Below are 16,271 nucleotides of genomic sequence, written 5' to 3'. Positions count from 1 at the left end.
GGTGCTGGGGAGCACAGGCAGGGGTGCTGGGTACGGTTGGGGGTCCCTCATGCAAGGTGCCGGCACACAGGGAGGCCCAGCTCTCCCCCAGGCTCCACTAAACTCCCTGGAATGTTTCTGGTCCTAATTTAAATAAAAATGATCCTTTTTGAAACAGGAAATTATAGACATATTTTGGGCTGTTGCTGTGGAAGCCCCTCCCTGGCTGGAGTGGGACGGTGCCGGGTTCTCTGTGTACCGTGGGGGGTTTAGCCCCCTCACTGGGTCTGTGCTGAGTCACCCTTGTCCCCATGAACCTGGCTGGGCAGGGGGAGCACCCGCCGTGTCTTGGGGGGTTGTTGGTCCTGTGAGGTGCATGGGGGGTCCAGCCGGTGGCACAGCATGGCTGAGCATCGGGGACCGAGTGTAACCCCCTCCATGTCCCAGCCTTGCTCCCGGTGTAGGGGAGCCGGGCTGGCTCAGCTCCACGCCTGTATTTATTTATTTACCAGCGAAATTCCTCAGGCAGGGCCCAGGCATGTGCCGGCCCAGCAGAAATATTCCAGAAATGCCTCTGACCACTCCAGTGCTTCAGCAGGACCACAGGCATCCAGCGGCTGCACTGGTGGACCCTGCGTACCATGCGTGCCCACTGTCCTTGGGCACCCAGGTCCCTGGAGGTTGCTGTCCCCAGAGTGCAAGGCCACTCTGCTATGGCATGGCTGGGTGCCCCATGTTGCACTGGGGTGGGGATGTGGGACTCTCATTGTGCCAGAGGCACTGTCTCCATTTTTCCATGCTTGGGAAGTTCTTGGTTTGGCTCTTTTTCTGTCCTCACTGCAGGGTTGGTGCTGCTGGGGTGCCCCAGTGTGGGGGGGGTCCCAAGAGGTCCTGGGGACGGGGCTTGTGTCCAGTGGGCTCAGCTATAGGCCAGTGCATCTCTGACAAACTTCCTGAAGGAGAATGAGAGGAATATCCTGGCCAGGTAGAAATGCCTCATCACCAAATGGCCGGGCTGGGCATCCTGGTGGAGGTGGCCTGTGGGAGATGGGCTCCTCCCTGGTGGTGCCTCCTTGCCCACACTACCTGGGGACACTGGTGTCACTACAGGCACTCTCAGCTGTGCTGTACCAGCCCTGTCAAGGGTGTTTGCTGTGGCCTGTCCCTTGTGCAGCATGGGGTGCCAGTCCTGTGGGCCAAGAGGGATGTGGCCTAGTGCTGGCATTCCCAGCATGGGGATTTCCAGCCTGCCATTGGCACAGCTGTCCCAGTTGGGCCAGGACCTTCTGCTTCTCCGGGGAATGTTTTTTGGCTCAGGGCATATCTGTGTCGGTTTGGTTTGTCCTGGACCTGCTCAAGTGCCTGCTGGGGTCCCCGTTGTGCCTGTGCCCAAGCGGTCACCACTGCCCTCCATGCCGGCGTGCCTGGCTCCCTGCCACCGGCCTCCTCCCGGCAGCCCCCGCGCAGGGAGGCCCCCGACCCCTGGCCCCTTGCCCGCCGTCCCGCTCCTGCTCTTTCCAGGGAGACCTTGGACTTCCAGAGGCGGCTTTGCCATGAAAGTGTCTTTACCGTGGACTGCCACGCTGTGCTGGGGTGCTCTCCATCCCCAGCAGCATTTTGGAGGGGGCTGTTGTGTTCATGGGAAAGGCAAAGGAGGAGCAAGAAGTGTCAGGGCTGCGCCGCCTGGCACGATACCAGGCACACTGCTCCAACACTGGGCACCCTGCCATGGCACCCCGGGCTGCGGGAGCGTGTGCAACCCCGTCCCTTGTGGCACAGAACTCTCCCTGGCTCCTCCAGTTCCACAGCTGCACTCAGTCCGGGGGTGTCTTCCCCCACTCCCTCCGGGCGGACAGTGGACGGAGGCTGGGCAGTTCCCCCCGCGGCAGAGCCCACATCACTTCCTCTGGCAGTGGCGGCGGTGACGGTGGTGGTGGTGAGGCCCCACTGCCCGCGTGTCCCCCCCAGCTCTCCCTCCGGCTGCTGCGTGCGCCGGCGGGGCCCTCGCATTCCTCGGCTATTTTTAGGGTGGCCCTATCAGCCCAGCTGTCCTCGTGCTGCGGCTGCCGCCCCGCTAGTGCCTCTCCCACCGTGCTGTGCCGCGCTCGCCCCGGCGGAAACCCCGCTCCTGGCTCCCTCTGGTAAGGTGGGGACCCCCATTGTGGCCAGCACAGCTTGGGGGAGCACGAGGGGGGCACGTGGGAGACAGTCCTGGCACTGGGATTGGGGGCTGCGAGGCCAAACCCACCCCCGGGGCGCTTTGGTGGCCGGGGGTTGTTTGTTTTGGGGACTCCAACTCCATCTTTGGGGTGCCAGGCTGCCTGGAAGTGGAAGCAGAGGGTTTGGGAGCTTTGGCCCATAGGCAGGTTTGTTTCTGGACCCCCATGTTCAACCTGTGCTCCCGGCACTGGTGTATCAATCAGTGTGGTGAGGGGGATGGGGTACAGGGGATTCCTCAGGGACAAGGCAGTGTGTGCCCAGACAGGCGGGTTGGTTTGGCAGCCGGGTGCTCCTCCACACGGTGCCTGGCCCTGGGAGGGGGATTTCTCCCCGATGGCCCCAGGCACAACCCCTTTGGGTTGGAGAGTGGGTGCCAGCCAGGGCAGTGGGTCCCATCAGGGCTGCCCGGCTATTGGCACGGGGTCAGGCTCAGAATAAACCCTGACTGTCAGGGCAAGCAGAGAGCTGGGGTAGAAAATATCCCTTCCCTCACCCTGGCATTTGCTTACTACAGCAGGCTGGCCTGCTCAGGGGAATGGGGGCATGATCCTGAGGCCTGACTGAAGGGGCTTTTTTTGCACAATGAGTTTTGTCAGGTGTCAGACTGGTCACCTGCCTGTCCCCAGAGCCCCTCCTGTGGGCACTGTTTGTATGCTGAGCAAGGCCAGGTGGGCTCAGACCCCCATTCCTGAGGATCCCAAGTGGGGAAGGACACATCCCTGTAGACTGTGCCATGGTTTGGCTTTCTGTGTGCTGTCCCCAGCCCATCTCACCTCTGCCTCTCTCCCCAGCCAGGGCTGCAGCTCCATGAGACATCACCATGGCGTTCTCATCCCGGTTTGCGTTCTGGGAGCAGAAGGGAAGTCTCTCTCGCATGTTTGCCTGCGCCCCACATTCGGGTCACGCTGCTGACCAGTTCCCTCAGTTTGCCCAGCGCTGGCACCATGTTTGGAGCAGCACTCCTGGCCTCACTGTGCTGCTGTGCCGGGGGCCGTGCTGAGCAAACGGGGAGCTTGGAGCGGAGTCACCGACGCGGCCACGCATGCGATCACTAACACCATCACTAACCGCTTTGCGAGTGGCTGGTGCAGCCCCTAACACGGCACGAGCCACCCCGGTGCCACCAGCCACCCAGGAGCTGTGTGATGGCAATCCCATGGGATGCACCGCAGTGTCAAGCCGAGTCCTGGCACTCAGAGGCACGGCTCAGGACAGGGTTTGACCATCCACCCCCCAGAGCCCCCTGGTCGCCCCGCTCAGCAGGGAGCTGGCACACCCCATGTGCGGCTGCTGCAGAGATTAGCTGGTGACACTTAAAATGTGCTGTGACGCCTGGGGAGTGACTTGCAGAAGGACAGAGCCCTGTGGGAGCAGTAATGGGCCTCTGTACCAGCTCACTCACTGACTGCATGTGATGAGAGGGCCCAGGCCAGGCAGGCAGAGCATGTACCTCTCCCACCTTTGGGGTTTGCCATAACTGGGGCGCATCTCTGCGCTTCCTCCTGCTTTTTTGGCTGATGGGAAGCCTGGAAGGACACGCATCCTTTTCCCCGCAATGGGCTGCAGATTGGGGCTGGCATGGAGTGATGGTCCTGGTGAGTTTTCTGGCAGCAAGGCCTCACAGTGGGCTGAAACGTGCTCCTCTTGTTTGTCTGACCCTCAGGTCAAGGACGAGGACAAATCTTTAGCTGTGAAAAGACCCGTGAAGGAGGACGGGCCTGTAAGTGTCGCAGGGCATGGGCAGGGTGGAGCTGTGTTGGGGATGGGGCTCACCCTTGGTGGGAACAGACCCCATGCCAGGGCTTGGGGACACCATGGAGGGTCATGGGTTCGGTGGTGCCCTGAGCACTGAGTTTTACCCCTATGCTGGCAGCCGGAGGGTTGATGGGTCCCTGTGTGTGGGGAAGGTAGGTCACCACTGCTCCCTGCTCTGGGGTCTGGTGGGGAGCTGTAGGTTGGCTGGGGAAGGGAACTGGAAGCTGTGTCCCCCAGTGCCGGGGTCTGGCCAGGAGCTGTGCTCCGTGGCAGGGCACAGAGCCTTGGGCACCACCATGTCCCAAGCAGAGGGTCTGTGGCTGGACCTCCACTCACACCGGTGTCATTGTGGCTGCAGTCAGAGAGCCCGAAGGATGTGGTATCTGCACCCCCAAAACCTGAGCCCCCAAAACCTGAACCCCCGAAATCTGAACCCCCGAAACCTCAGCCTGCGAAGAGCCCTGAGCCACCTGCTGGAAAAGGGAAGAGCCCAGAGCCGGTGCTGAATGGGGCGGCCGTGAACGGGCTGGAGGGCCCGGCTGCCGAGGCACAGGAGGACGACGGCCAGGGCCTGTCCCGCCGCAGGGTGGTCCGGGTAGTGCGCAAGGTGGTCCGCAAAGTCCTACCAGGGGAGGACACTGGCAGTGCCAAGGAGCCAGGGCAAGATGCCAAGTCTCCCGAGCCAGTGCCACCCCCCAGGAAGGAGGAGACAGGCCGTGCGGGTGTCCCGGCTCCCCCGGCCCCACCACCACCTCCCCCCGCTGTGGTGCCGGCAGCCCCTGCCAAGCCGGAACCCAAGGATGAGATCTCAGCAGGGCTCAAAACCCTCATGGCGAAGGGCAAAACCAAGGAGCACCGGCTGCGGCTCCGGCCGGGGGACAGGCAGGAGAAGTCCCCCGAGCCGGCCGGTGGGGACGCGAAGCCGTCCCTGTCCCCGGGCACCGAAGCCAAGCCGGAGCTGCTGGTGCAGCCTTCGGGAGGGAAAGCAGAGCCAGCAAAGGCATCTGTTCTGAAACCCACCGCCCTGGAGAGGCACAAGGTACCGGTGTGTGCACAGCGGGGGATGCTCTAACCCGGCAGCGGGTTGTGCCCCCAGCTCAGCATGGTGTGAGCTCACCTGCATGGTTTGCAGTGCTTTTGGGGTGTGTGGTGTGGGTGGGGGTCACTTTTTTGGAGCAGTGGTGTGTGCTGTGGCAACCCCATCACGCTGGCCCTTGTCTCCCCTCCATTTCATATGGAGAAGAAGCAGCAGACCAGCGAGAAGCGGCCGACCCCTGTGAAAACTGCCCCGACGCCCCCCAAGCAGGTGTGTAGGAGTGGGGACCCAGGTCCCCAGGCACTGTGGGTACCTGCTGGTACCCCAGCTGTGCCAGTGTCAGCACCTTCACCCTGCTGGGCTGCAGGGCTGGGGAAGCCTTTGCAATGGCTGTGCTGATGCCCACGTGCCAGGGCTGCAGGGGCTGTGGGGTGGCCGGCTCAGGGCTAATGTGCTCTGCCTCCAGGCTGCTCCCAGCCCTGCGTCCCAGCTGAGCCCATCTGAGGAAGCGCAGCTCCGACTGGAGAGGATCTTCACTACTTCTGTAATTCCAGGGGTGTTGGTGCTTGCGTGTTGCCTTCCCAAGGATGGGCAGGCATGGGCAGCGTGTGGCTGCCCTGGGCATGCCGTGTGCTCTGCATATGGTGACTGTACCCCTGTGCCTGGCTGCCAACCCCATGATCTCTCTCTGGGTGGCAGCAGGGGATGGATAACCGGGGCTGTTGGGGAAATGCTGGCATCCCCGTGGGAGCCCAGGCACACTGTGGTGGCTGGGATGGATGATGTCCTGGTGGTGCCATATGAATCGTGGCCATGCCAGGGCCCTGTGGCCTGTCAGGGTGCTGCTTCTGCTCTCTACCTCTCACCCCTTCTCTTCTTTCTCTCCTGCTTCCTTGCTGCCATTAGCTGGACCCCGCCGCCTCCGCCTCGGCACCCAGCCAGGTACTGTACCCCCGTCCTCAGGAACCCTCTGCCTCCACCAGCGACCCCCCGCCATCCTCTGTGTCCCGCTGGGCTGGCGTCTGCGCCCGTGCCTCGTGCTGGAGCGTAAGGCTTTCCCATCCCACCCTGCTCTGTGGGCTGCCACGGCACCCACGGGGCTGGAGGGTGCCAGGGCAGCCGGGGCTGGGTGCCTCTCCCCAGCAGGGCCATGCTGGGAAGCTGGGCATCCCGGGGGGGTGCTCTTGGTGGAGGTGGCACAGCTGGGGCGGGCAGGGGCACGGAGCAGGATGTGAAGGGGCAGAGCACTGGCACAGGCAGGACGCATGGCTTGTGGTGAAGCAGCCGTGGCGCGCAGTGCTGGCAGAGCTCAGAGCGGGTCAGTGCAGTGACCCCCAGCCCCCAGGGCTTTGGCAGCGTGACCTCATGGCCAGCATCCTTCCTGGCTCCATGTGTCTCCAGCACAGCACTGGACATGCCACCCTGCTGTCCACAGCAGTGGCCGTGGCATCGGGAGTGCTCACAGGGTGTGGCAAGGTGGCGCTTTGCCCCTGCTCGCTCCCCTCACCGCTTTCCGAGCTGTTTGCGGGGCAGGGCTGAGCCCTTCTCGCCTTCAGCCCTGTCTCTCGGCCTTGCCAGGGTCCAGTGGACGATGCGCCGGCAGCTCCCCTTGACCCCGTCCCTGCCGCAGCTCAGGTTTGGCTTTAGGGCTTATCCTGCTCTCGGGTGCTGGCTATGCCAGCCCGGCATTTTCCATGCTGTGGTCCTGTGCCATGTCCTGCGTCCCCACGTTATGTGCCTGCAGTGTGTCCTTTGTGTCCTACAGCATGTCCCTGCAGCATGTCCCATGTCCCCCCAGCATACCCAGTGTCCCTGCATCCTGACACGTGGCTGGAATGGGTGCCCTGTGTCAGGGCTGCGGTTTGGGAGCTCAGGCTCTCCAGGCTTGCCCGAGGTGGCTGTGGTGAATGAGCCCGTGGGTCACTTGGCTTTATGTCTGCCCCTAGCTGTAGCAGGGCCCTGGTGGTCTCTGCAGCCCCGATCCCACTGGGGTCCCTGGAGACAGTGGGCAAATGGGAACTGGGGCTGGGAACGCTTGTGAAGAATGGCTGTGGCTGGCCCACATGAGGGCCCGTGGCCAGTCAGCCTGCTCCCTCCAGCCCCAGGGATGTGGGGAGGGAGCAAGACAGAGCAGGGGCAGGTGACCACAACCACTCCACATCCTGCTGTTCCACAGGCCAAATCAGAGGAGCAGATAGCGGCTGAGGAAGCCTGGTACGAGACTGAGAAGGTGTGGCTGGTGCACAGGGATGGCTTCTCCTTGGGTGAGTCAGGGGCACTGCTGGGACGTGGCATGCCCTGTCCTTCCCACGGCACATCCCCCATGCAGTGTCCCCAGGGGGCTGCCAGCACGGCCCCACTGAGTGCCCTGTGCCCCTCGCAGGCAGCCAGCTGCGGCCGGAGGCGGGCAGTCCCCTGCCCGAGGGCAAGGTGAAGGTGAAACTGGACCACGATGGAGCTATCCTGGAGGTGGAGGAGGATGATGTGGAGAAGGTAGGGCTGCGGGGCGGGGGGACAGTGGGGCAGATCCCCGTTCCCAGCCTGACGCCCCCCTCGACCTTGCTGCCAGGCGAACCCCCCGTCGTGCGACCGCGTGGAGGACCTCGCCAGCCTCCTCTACCTCAACGAGTCCAGCGTGCTGCACACGCTGCGGCAGCGCTACGGCGGCAACCTCCTGCACACCTACGCCGGGCCCACCATGGTCATCATCAACCCGCTGAGCTCCCCCTCCATGTACTCTGAGAAGGTGACCGTGCTGCGGGGGGCACACCAGAGGGGGCAGGCGGCTGGGAGCCGTGGCATCATGCAGAGGGAGCTGTGGGGTGGCAGGGTACTGACCCTCGCCCGCTCACCTGCCCTGTCCCCACCAGGTCATGCACATGTTCAAGGGGTGCCGCAGGGAGGACACGTCCCCGCACATCTACGCGGTGGCCCAGGCCGCATACCGCAGCATGCTGATGAGCCGCCAGGACCAGGCCGTCGTGCTGCTGGGCGCCAGCGGCAGCGGAAAGACCACCAACTGCCAGCACCTGGTCCAGTACCTCGCCACCATCGCCGGCAGCACCGGCAAGGTCTTCTCCGGTGAGTCCCCAGCAGGTTGTGGGGTCCCCGTGTGCTGCCTGCGCACGCCCCTTGCTTTGCACTCACAGCCCCCCGCACGTGGCAGCGGCTGGACACGCACCACATGGGCTGTCACTGCCTCACGCCGGTGCCTTTGCCGCACTCTTGAGGGCTGCCATGGTGCGGAGCATGGCACAGGAGCAGCAGCACCGGCAGTGCCAGCTCCAGCTGCCCGCCCGCCGCACAGCCCCTGCACCCCACCGCCCTGCTTCTCTTCCTGCAGCGGAGAAGTGGCAGGCTCTCTACACCATCCTGGAGGCTTTTGGCAATAGCAGCACCAGCATGAACGGCAACGCCACCCGCTTCTCCCAGATCATCTCTCTGGACTTCGACCAGGCTGGGCAGGTGGCATCTGCCTCCGTACAGGTGAGGGGGCTGGGATGGCCCCCCCCACCATGGGAGCCAGTCCATCCTTGCCAGTGTGGCTTCCCTCAGTGTGGGAATCGGTCTGTCCTCACCGGGATGTTGCCCAAAGAAGCTGTGGATGCCCCTGTCACCCCTGGAAAGTGTTCAAGGCCAGGTTGGACAGGACGTGGAGGAACCTGGTTTAGTGGATGGTGTTCCTGCCCATGGCAGGGGGTTGGAACTTGTTGAACTTTAGGGTCCCTTCCAACCCAAACCATTCCAGGACTCTATAATTCTCATGATGTTTCCTATGCTGCAAGCTCTGCTGCAGACCTCCACCAGCTGCCCAGCCATGCTTGCAGCACTCAGCAGCCTGGCATCCTTCTCTTGTCCTTGTTCACACCTAGGTCAGATGGGCTCCCTGTCCCTGCTGAGTTAGTCCCAAAATCGGAGGGGCTGTCTTCCAGATGCCTCTCTGGTGTGATGACAGCAGAGCCCTTAAAGTCCAAGAGAGCTGGTCCATGCTACTATAGTAGTATTCACCAGAGAGCAAATGCTTGTGAGCTATTTGAATGATTGCATTCACATGGTGCCCTGTGGTGGGAGGGAGACCCTCACATCTCTGTGAGGACCCTGGGGAGGCAGCAAGGATGAGACCAGGGTGGGCTGGAGGGTCTCAGTGGGAGCGGGGCACTTGGGGACAGTTCCCATCTCTCCCACCTCCTCCAGACACTGCTGCTGGAGAAGCTGCGTGTGGCCAGGCGCCCGGCCAAAGAGGCTACCTTCAACGTCTTCTACTACCTGCTGGCCTGCTCTGACAGCACCCTGCGGTGAGCTGAGGAGCTGAGGGGCGAGGGCACAGACTCCAGCCCATGGAGGTCTCTGAGGTCTTCCACATGGAGCCAATCATGGTGTTTATCCCCACAGGACTGAGCTTCACTTCAACCACCTTGCAGAGAACAACGTCTTCGGCATCGTGCCCCCCTCCAAGGTCGCTGCCGTGGGGGACTGTGGGAGGGACAGGGGTCTCTGACCCGTTTGAGTGCAGGGGGAGGCAGAGCCGGGCTCCCAGACTGACGGCTCCTGTTGTTTCCCACAGCCAGAGGAAAAGCAGAAGGCGACCCAGCAGTTCAGCAAGCTCCTGGCAGCCATGAAGGTGATGGGCATCTCGGGTGATGAGCAGAAAGCCTTCTGGCTCATTCTGGGGGCCATTTACCACCTGGGAGCTGCTGGGGCCACCAAAGGTAATGAGCTTCTCCAGGCTGGGAGCCATTAACGGGTGGAGGTTTGGGACTGATGAATGCAAGGGGTCCCAGAGCCATTGCTGGCACCTGGGCACCTTGCAAACAGCCCCCCCCAGTGCAGCCGAGTCCTGGGGGTATGTGGGGGGCTGTGTCAGCTCAGGGACAGTACCCTGCCACCCTGGGTGTTCTGTGGCACCCAGCTTTGTCCCCATGGCTGGGGTGGTCCCATTAACTGGTGGGAATTGAACACCTCAGTCTCTGGGTTGGCTCCTGCCAACGTGCATCAGAGGGGGCCTGGCTGGGGTTGAGGGAGTTGGGGGGTGCATGTGTCCCCCGTTCCCAGTGTAACACCTCTCCCTTCATCCTCCTCACAGACCCACTGGCAGATGGAGCCGGTAATGGCGGGGGGAGCTCTGCTCTGGGGGGTGCCACACGGTGCTGGTTTTGGGGCTGAAACGGGGGCTTGGGATGCTGCTGGTGTGCTGGGACCAACCCTGACCCCCAGCTGGTTCCTGATGCCCATGAGCACCCCCAACCCAGTCCTGTCAGCATATTGGTGGTGTGGGGCAGAGCTGCCCTGGCACCCAGAGCACACTGTGGGTGCTTGGTCTGGCTCCAACAGCACCAGCTTCACTCTCCATCCCTGGGGGTGGCAAATTAGGCTTTGGGGGCTGCTCTTCTCCCCCTGTGGCTTCCTTTTCTCCCCACGGTGCTGGAAGCCCCAGTGGTGCTGCACACTGGCAGGAGGGCTGGGGCATGGCAACCCCAAAATGAGCACCCGGAGCTGGTGGCTGCACCTAGGGAATTTTCAGCCCTGGGGGAAGAGATGTGTTGGGGATGAGGAGGGAGAGAGTGGAGTGGTCTGAGTGTGCACTGGGGTGCAGGGTTGGTGCATGTGGTGCTCTTGGGGTGCAGTGGGGAGCAGTGCTGACCTATGGGGTGCTCTTGGGGCACAGTGGGGTGCAATCCTGGCCCATGGGGTGCTCTCAGGGTGCAGTGCTGGCCCATGGCGTGCTATCAGCGTGCAGTCCTGGCCCATGGGATGCTCTCAGCGTGCAGTGCTGGCCCATGGGGTGCTCTCAGGGCACTAGAGGGCAGCAGGGCCCCGCCGCAGCCACCACAGCGGGATGCTCGGGCAGCTCTGGAGTCTCTTCATAACGGGGGCCCTGCTGGAAGGGAACCCCAGATCCTGCTGGGGGGGGAACATCCCAGCCCTGGCTCTGTGCTGCTGCCGAAGCCTCCCCTGCACCTCGTGGACACTGGGGGTGCTCAGAGCCAGCTCAGTCACACCAGCCCTCCCGATTTCCTCATCTTCTTGACACTTGCACCGAGCTGGATCTGACAGCAGCTCTCTGTGCTCTGGGGCAGAGCTGAGCTGCTCCCCACCAGTGCCCACAGAGCAGGGGGGCTCACAGAGGAAAGACCTCACACACTTCAGCAATGCCCGGGGAGGGGCAGGCTTGGCACGTGCGTGGCGTGGCGGCGCGTTTTGGCAGGAGGGCCCCCCGTGCCGCGTGTCCCCGCGCCGTCACGCGCCGTTGTTTCTAACCCCTGTCTCTGTTCGCATGGTGCATGCTGCCCTTTGCAATGCAGACGTCGACGAAGGTAAAGTCTTGTTCTCCGCCCGTGTCTCTGGCTTCCCTTCCCGCGTGCCACCGCCATCCTGCTGTCATGTCCCTGCATGTCACCATTAACCTGTTCCCACCTCCATCAGCATCCATGTCTTTGTCTGTCCTGCTGTGCTGCAGCTGGGCTACTCAGTGTGTCATCGAGCAAGGACATGTCCCTGTGTGTAGGGTGGCTCAGAGCCCCAGAGGTCCCCAAGTAGTGATGGCAAGGGGACCCTCACCTCCACACACCGTGGTGTGGCTGTGGGCTCAGCCCTGAAGTGGCATGAAGCCATTCACCCCCCATCTCCTCTACACCCCAAACATGTCTGTCTTCTCACACCTCAAAACATGCTTCCTGGCCATGTACTTCCACTGTGCCCAGCACCCCCAGCATACTCTGGGGGTCCTTGAGACCATCTAAACCTGTCTGGAAATGCTCCCCATTTTTGGGGATGCCCTGCCTGGCTCTGAAGCCCCCTTCTCCACCCTCCAGCCGGGAGGAAGCAGTTTGCACGTCACGAGTGGGCTCAGAAAGCCGCGTACCTGCTGGGCTGCAGCCTGGAGGAGCTCTCCTCTGCCATCTTCAAGCACCAGCCCAAGACCACCCTGCAGCGCTCCACCTCCTTCCGGCAGGGCCCCGATGAGTCCCCCCTGGGGGATGGTGGAACAGGTAGGGTGAGGTTTGGGGGAACAGCGGGTGGGCCGCAGGGGATGACAGGCTGAGGACACTCAGGGTTGCCTTGGCCAGGTCCCAAGCTGACGGCGCTGGAGTGCCTGGAGGGCATGGCATCTGGTTTGTACTCCGAGCTCTTCACCCTCCTCATCTCCCTCCTCAACAGGTACGTGCTGGGAGGGCTGGGGGCAGAGCTGCGGGGTGCGTGGCAGCATCTACTCGCCCCGCTGAGTCCCTTTTGTGTCCCCCCCAGGGCGCTGAAGTCGAGCCAGCACTCGGTGTGCTCGGTGACAGTTGTGGACACCCCCGGGGCGCAGAACCCTGAGCTGGCAGGGCAGAGCCGGGGGGCCACCTTCGAGGAGCTCTGCCACAACTATGCCCAGGAGCGCCTGCAGCTCCTCTTCCACCAGCGCACCTTCGCCCGCGAGCTGGAGCGATACAAGGAGGTACTGGGGACACCCAGGGCTGCCATTGCCTCCTCCCTTCCTGCCCTCCTGTCCCCATGAACATCTCCTCTGTGTCCCCCCTGATTTCTTTGGCTGTGGAGCATGGCAGAGGAGAGCTGGGCTGGGAGGTGATGGGGTGGCTGTGAGTGGTGGTGGTGGTGAGATCACTGCTGCTGCTCCATCTTGGCACTGACAGCCTGGGGGGACCCTTCCACGTGTCCTGGTCCCCCCTTGGCATGCGACATCATCCTAAACCTCATTGAGACCAACACCCTGACCAGCTCCTGGTCCCAATCACTGCTACTCCGTGGTGTGGGCATTCACCTGCCTCTGTTCCCCCTCACCAGGAGAACATAGAGCTCACCCTGGCTGATGCTGAGCCCGGCTCCTCTGGCTCCGTAGCTGCTGTAGACCAGTCCTCACACCAGGCACTGGTAAGCACCCACTGCACTTCCTCCCAGCCACAGCACGGCAGCGGATGGGTGGAATTTTGGCACTTAGGTGGTAGTGAGGGGAAGGAAAGGGGCTGTCCTGAATGGCTGTGAAAGCACGGGTGCGAGTATGTGTGCAGCCCACATCCTTGGTGCGTCCCCCAGCATGGTTTTCCCTGCTTGCCCTGGAAGCTGCCTGTGCTGCAGGCAGGGGACCTGGAGACTGTGTGTGATCCCTGGGGTGCTCCAGTCCTTGAGATCCCTGGAATGATCTGGTCCCCAAGGTGCTCAGGTCCCCAGGATGCACAGGTTCCCAAGGTTCTCTAATCCCTGAGGTCCTCCAGTCCCTTTTGGAGGTGGCTGCAGAGACCAGGAGGGCTTGTGGCTCCAGCCCTCGGGTGCCCGAGCGCTGCATTTCCCAGCGAGATGCGCTGCTGGAGTGTCCCATATGGGCTCTTTTCCTGCTGGGTCTCCATTAAGGAGGAGGCCTCTTGCATGGTGTGAGGTTGCATGCTCCCTGGGTGGCCTGGGTCCCCTGTGTCACCCCATATCCCTGCTCTGGGGGACAGTGGTATGCTGGACGGCTGCCAGTGCGGTGTCCCTGCAGGTCCGGTCACTGGCCCGCACAGACGAGGCGCGGGGGCTGCTGTGGCTGCTGGAGGAGGAGGCACTGCAGCCGGGCGGCAACGAGGACACCTTGTTGGAGCGGCTCTTCTCCTACTACGGCCCACAGGAAGGGGGCAAGAAAGGTATGGGGAAGCCTGGCACTGTGGGAATATGTCCTCTAGACCAGGAGCAACTTTTCTAGTGGAAGGTGTCCTTGCCCGTGGAGTGAGGGTTGGAACTCGATGACCTTTAAGCTCCCTTCCAACCCAAACCATTTACCATTCTGTGACTCTGTGACATGCACCAGTGAAGTGCCGGTCCCTGGGGCTGTGCCCAGCGGTTCTGTGTCTTCCCACAGGGCACAACCCTCTGCTCCCCAGTGACAAACCCCGACACTTCCTCCTGGGCCACAGCTCGGGGACTAACTGGGTGGAGTACGATGCCACCGGATGGCTCAACTATGTCAAGCACAACCCAGCCTCCCAAAATGCCTCCGTCCTGCTGCAGGAGTCCCAGAAGTGAGTGGGGTCCTGGGTTGGGAGCATGGCGGGGGGAAGAGGTGGTGTTGGGGGGTGACATCCCCTCCGTGCCCTGCAGGAAGGTGATCAGCAGCCTCTTTGCCGGCCGTGGCGGGTCGGCGCTGGTGCTGTCAGGCTCGGTGGCGGGGCTGGAGGGGGGCTCCCAGCTGGCCTTGCGCCGGGCCACCAGCATGCGCAAGACCTTCACCACCGGCGTGGCCGCCGTCAAGAAGAAATCCCTCTGCATCCAGATCAAGCTGCAAGTGGTGAGTGAGAGGGTGCCAAGTGGGGGTCCCCACGTCTGGCTGGGGCACTGCTGCACATCACCACTCACCCTGCTCTGCCGTGCCTACAGGATGCCCTCATTGACAGCATCAAGAAGTCCAAGCTCCACTTCGTGCACTGCTTCCTGCCCAAGGCGGCGGGGGGCGGCGGGGACCCCCAGGCTCTGCCGTGCCGGCGGGTGAGCGGCAGCGAGCTGGAGCTGCCGGCGGAGCACTGCGAGGCCGGGCTCATGCAGCTGGACGTGCCCCTCCTGCGCGCACAGCTCCGCGGCTCCCGCCTGCTCGACGCCCTCCGCATGTACCGCCAAGGTGAGCCGTGGAACCGGCACCAGGGTGAGGGGAAAGATGCCGTGGAGGTCCTGGCTGTATCTTCTTACTGGGGAGCCAAAGGCCCTCGGGAACCCATTCAGCACATGCCCTTGCTCTGAGCCCTGCAGCTTCCAGCTGTCTCCTCACGGCAGTCCTGTCCCTGTCACCCCTCCGCTGGGAGGGCCGTTATCTGTGCTGGGGACAGGCATGGCCTTAATTGGGTGTCTCCACTGGTGCTGCTGGTTTCTGGCAGGAATCCCATTGGCATCCAGCCCCTGTCCCACTGGAACGAAGGCCTCTGAGTTGTGCTCAGCAAAGCGTTTATCGATACGCATGGCTGGCTGCCCGGCCGAGGGTTTATTGCTTGGAGGCCGAACCCTTCCTGCCGTGATTGGAAATCGATGCCACCCACACACCTCCTGGATTGGTGGCCACGGCCAGCCGGCCGTGCTGGGGTCAGAGTTCCCGTCAATACCTCGTCGTTAATTAAGATGTGAAGGCTCAGTGCTGGAGCCTGATGCAGGAGTTGGCTGCAGCTCAAAGTGAAGCCGGAGCAGGACTTGCGCAGGCAGCACATGTGTCCCTGCTCTACCCCCATGATGGGATCTGGCCACTTTCTCCCTAGATCCCAGCCAAAATTGCTGGAGGACCCAGCCAAGGAAAACCTCCCGGGGAGGCTCAGGGCATTCCAGCTGTGTTTGGCCCCATGGGGAGCTTGTTCCACGTGGGGTGACCCCGTCAACTCTCCCAGAAGTTGGGCCTCAGCATGTCAGGGCACACAAGGCGGTCCCTGGCCATCCCCCAGGCATCCTGGCTGTCCCCACAGCCCCACTCTCCCTTGCTCCCCCAGGTTACCCCGACCACATGGTGTTTGCGGAGTTCAGGCGGCGCTTCGATGTCCTGGCCCCACACCTGACCAAGAAACACGGGCGCAACTACATTGTGGTGGACGAGAAGCGGGTGCGTGTCCTGTGTCAGGGCCAGTGTGTGGTCCAAGGTCCCCTGCACCCCAGGGTGCCACCATCCCAGTCCTGACACTCCTCCCTCCCCACAGGCAGTGGAGGAGCTCCTGGAGTCGCTGGACCTGGAGAAGAGCAGCTACCACATGGGCTTGAGCCGGGTATGGTGCCTGACGCTGAGTGTGGGCAGGGGTGTGCGTCATGGCTGGGCACAGCACGGTGGGACAGCACAAGGGCATCACTGTTTGCTCCCACCCCCGGCATTCCTTGTGCCTGGGGAATAAAACCCCACGGCAGGACAGGACCAGTGGCTGGGACAGGAGGGGAGAGCTGCATCCCTACCAGCAGGCGGGTGGCACGGCGTGGCTGGTGGGATGCCGGCACCCATCGCCATCCCATCCCCCTCCCCTCCCACAGGTGTTTTTCCGGGCTGGATCACTGGCCAAGCTGGAGGAGCAGCGGGACACACAAACCAGCAGGAACATCACCCTCTTCCAGGCAGCGTGCAGGGGCTTCCTGGCACGGCAGCACTTCAAGAAGAGAAAGGTTCGTCCCAGCAACTCTCCCCTCCCCGCTCTGCTGCACAATTTCGCCTAAAATGGGCAGCACAGTCTTTCTTCGCCTCCTGGGCCAGCACCTCCTCCTCCCGCCTCCCCGGGAGCCGTGGGGGGCCAGGGGGAACCGGGGGGCCAGGGGGAGCCGGCGGGGAGGCTGCTGGGCATCGCCACGGCAGGAT

General features: G+C 62.9%; 1 protein-coding gene across 5 annotated transcripts in view; it reads left to right on the top strand.

Annotated features, from left to right (window-relative positions):
- MYO18A (myosin XVIIIA) overlaps positions 1 to 16,271 on the top strand; it is a 37,516-nt gene that overhangs the window by 7,405 nt on the left and 13,840 nt on the right. Inside the window, exons 3-24 of one of the 5 annotated variants that reach the window (XM_039389282.1) lie at positions 5,897 to 6,037; positions 6,569 to 6,625; positions 7,167 to 7,254; positions 7,374 to 7,483; positions 7,560 to 7,736; positions 7,861 to 8,071; positions 8,334 to 8,476; positions 9,185 to 9,285; positions 9,383 to 9,446; positions 9,555 to 9,699; positions 11,293 to 11,304; positions 11,803 to 11,979; positions 12,058 to 12,148; positions 12,236 to 12,428; positions 12,776 to 12,862; positions 13,467 to 13,608; positions 13,824 to 13,983; positions 14,063 to 14,249; positions 14,339 to 14,576; positions 15,427 to 15,536; positions 15,631 to 15,696; positions 15,953 to 16,081. In XM_039389282.1, coding sequence (XP_039245216.1) covers positions 5,897 to 6,037; positions 6,569 to 6,625; positions 7,167 to 7,254; positions 7,374 to 7,483; positions 7,560 to 7,736; positions 7,861 to 8,071; positions 8,334 to 8,476; positions 9,185 to 9,285; positions 9,383 to 9,446; positions 9,555 to 9,699; positions 11,293 to 11,304; positions 11,803 to 11,979; positions 12,058 to 12,148; positions 12,236 to 12,428; positions 12,776 to 12,862; positions 13,467 to 13,608; positions 13,824 to 13,983; positions 14,063 to 14,249; positions 14,339 to 14,576; positions 15,427 to 15,536; positions 15,631 to 15,696; positions 15,953 to 16,081 — 2,829 coding nt within the window. The remainder of the gene's footprint in view (positions 1 to 5,896; positions 6,038 to 6,568; positions 6,626 to 7,166; positions 7,255 to 7,373; positions 7,484 to 7,559; positions 7,737 to 7,860; positions 8,072 to 8,333; positions 8,477 to 9,184; positions 9,286 to 9,382; positions 9,447 to 9,554; positions 9,700 to 11,292; positions 11,305 to 11,802; positions 11,980 to 12,057; positions 12,149 to 12,235; positions 12,429 to 12,775; positions 12,863 to 13,466; positions 13,609 to 13,823; positions 13,984 to 14,062; positions 14,250 to 14,338; positions 14,577 to 15,426; positions 15,537 to 15,630; positions 15,697 to 15,952; positions 16,082 to 16,271) is intronic. The other 4 variants (XM_039389278.1, XM_039389279.1, XM_039389280.1 and 1 more) reach the window with 4 other exon arrangements.

Source organism: Pipra filicauda, unplaced genomic scaffold (assembly GCF_003945595.2).
Source record: "Pipra filicauda isolate LSUMZ 115617 unplaced genomic scaffold, ASM394559v2 scaffold71_size5581439_pilon, whole genome shotgun sequence".
NCBI lineage: Eukaryota > Metazoa > Chordata > Aves > Passeriformes > Pipridae > Pipra > Pipra filicauda.
The sequence above is the reverse complement of the archived record's forward strand: the minus strand, read 5'-3'. Positions and strand labels throughout refer to the sequence as shown.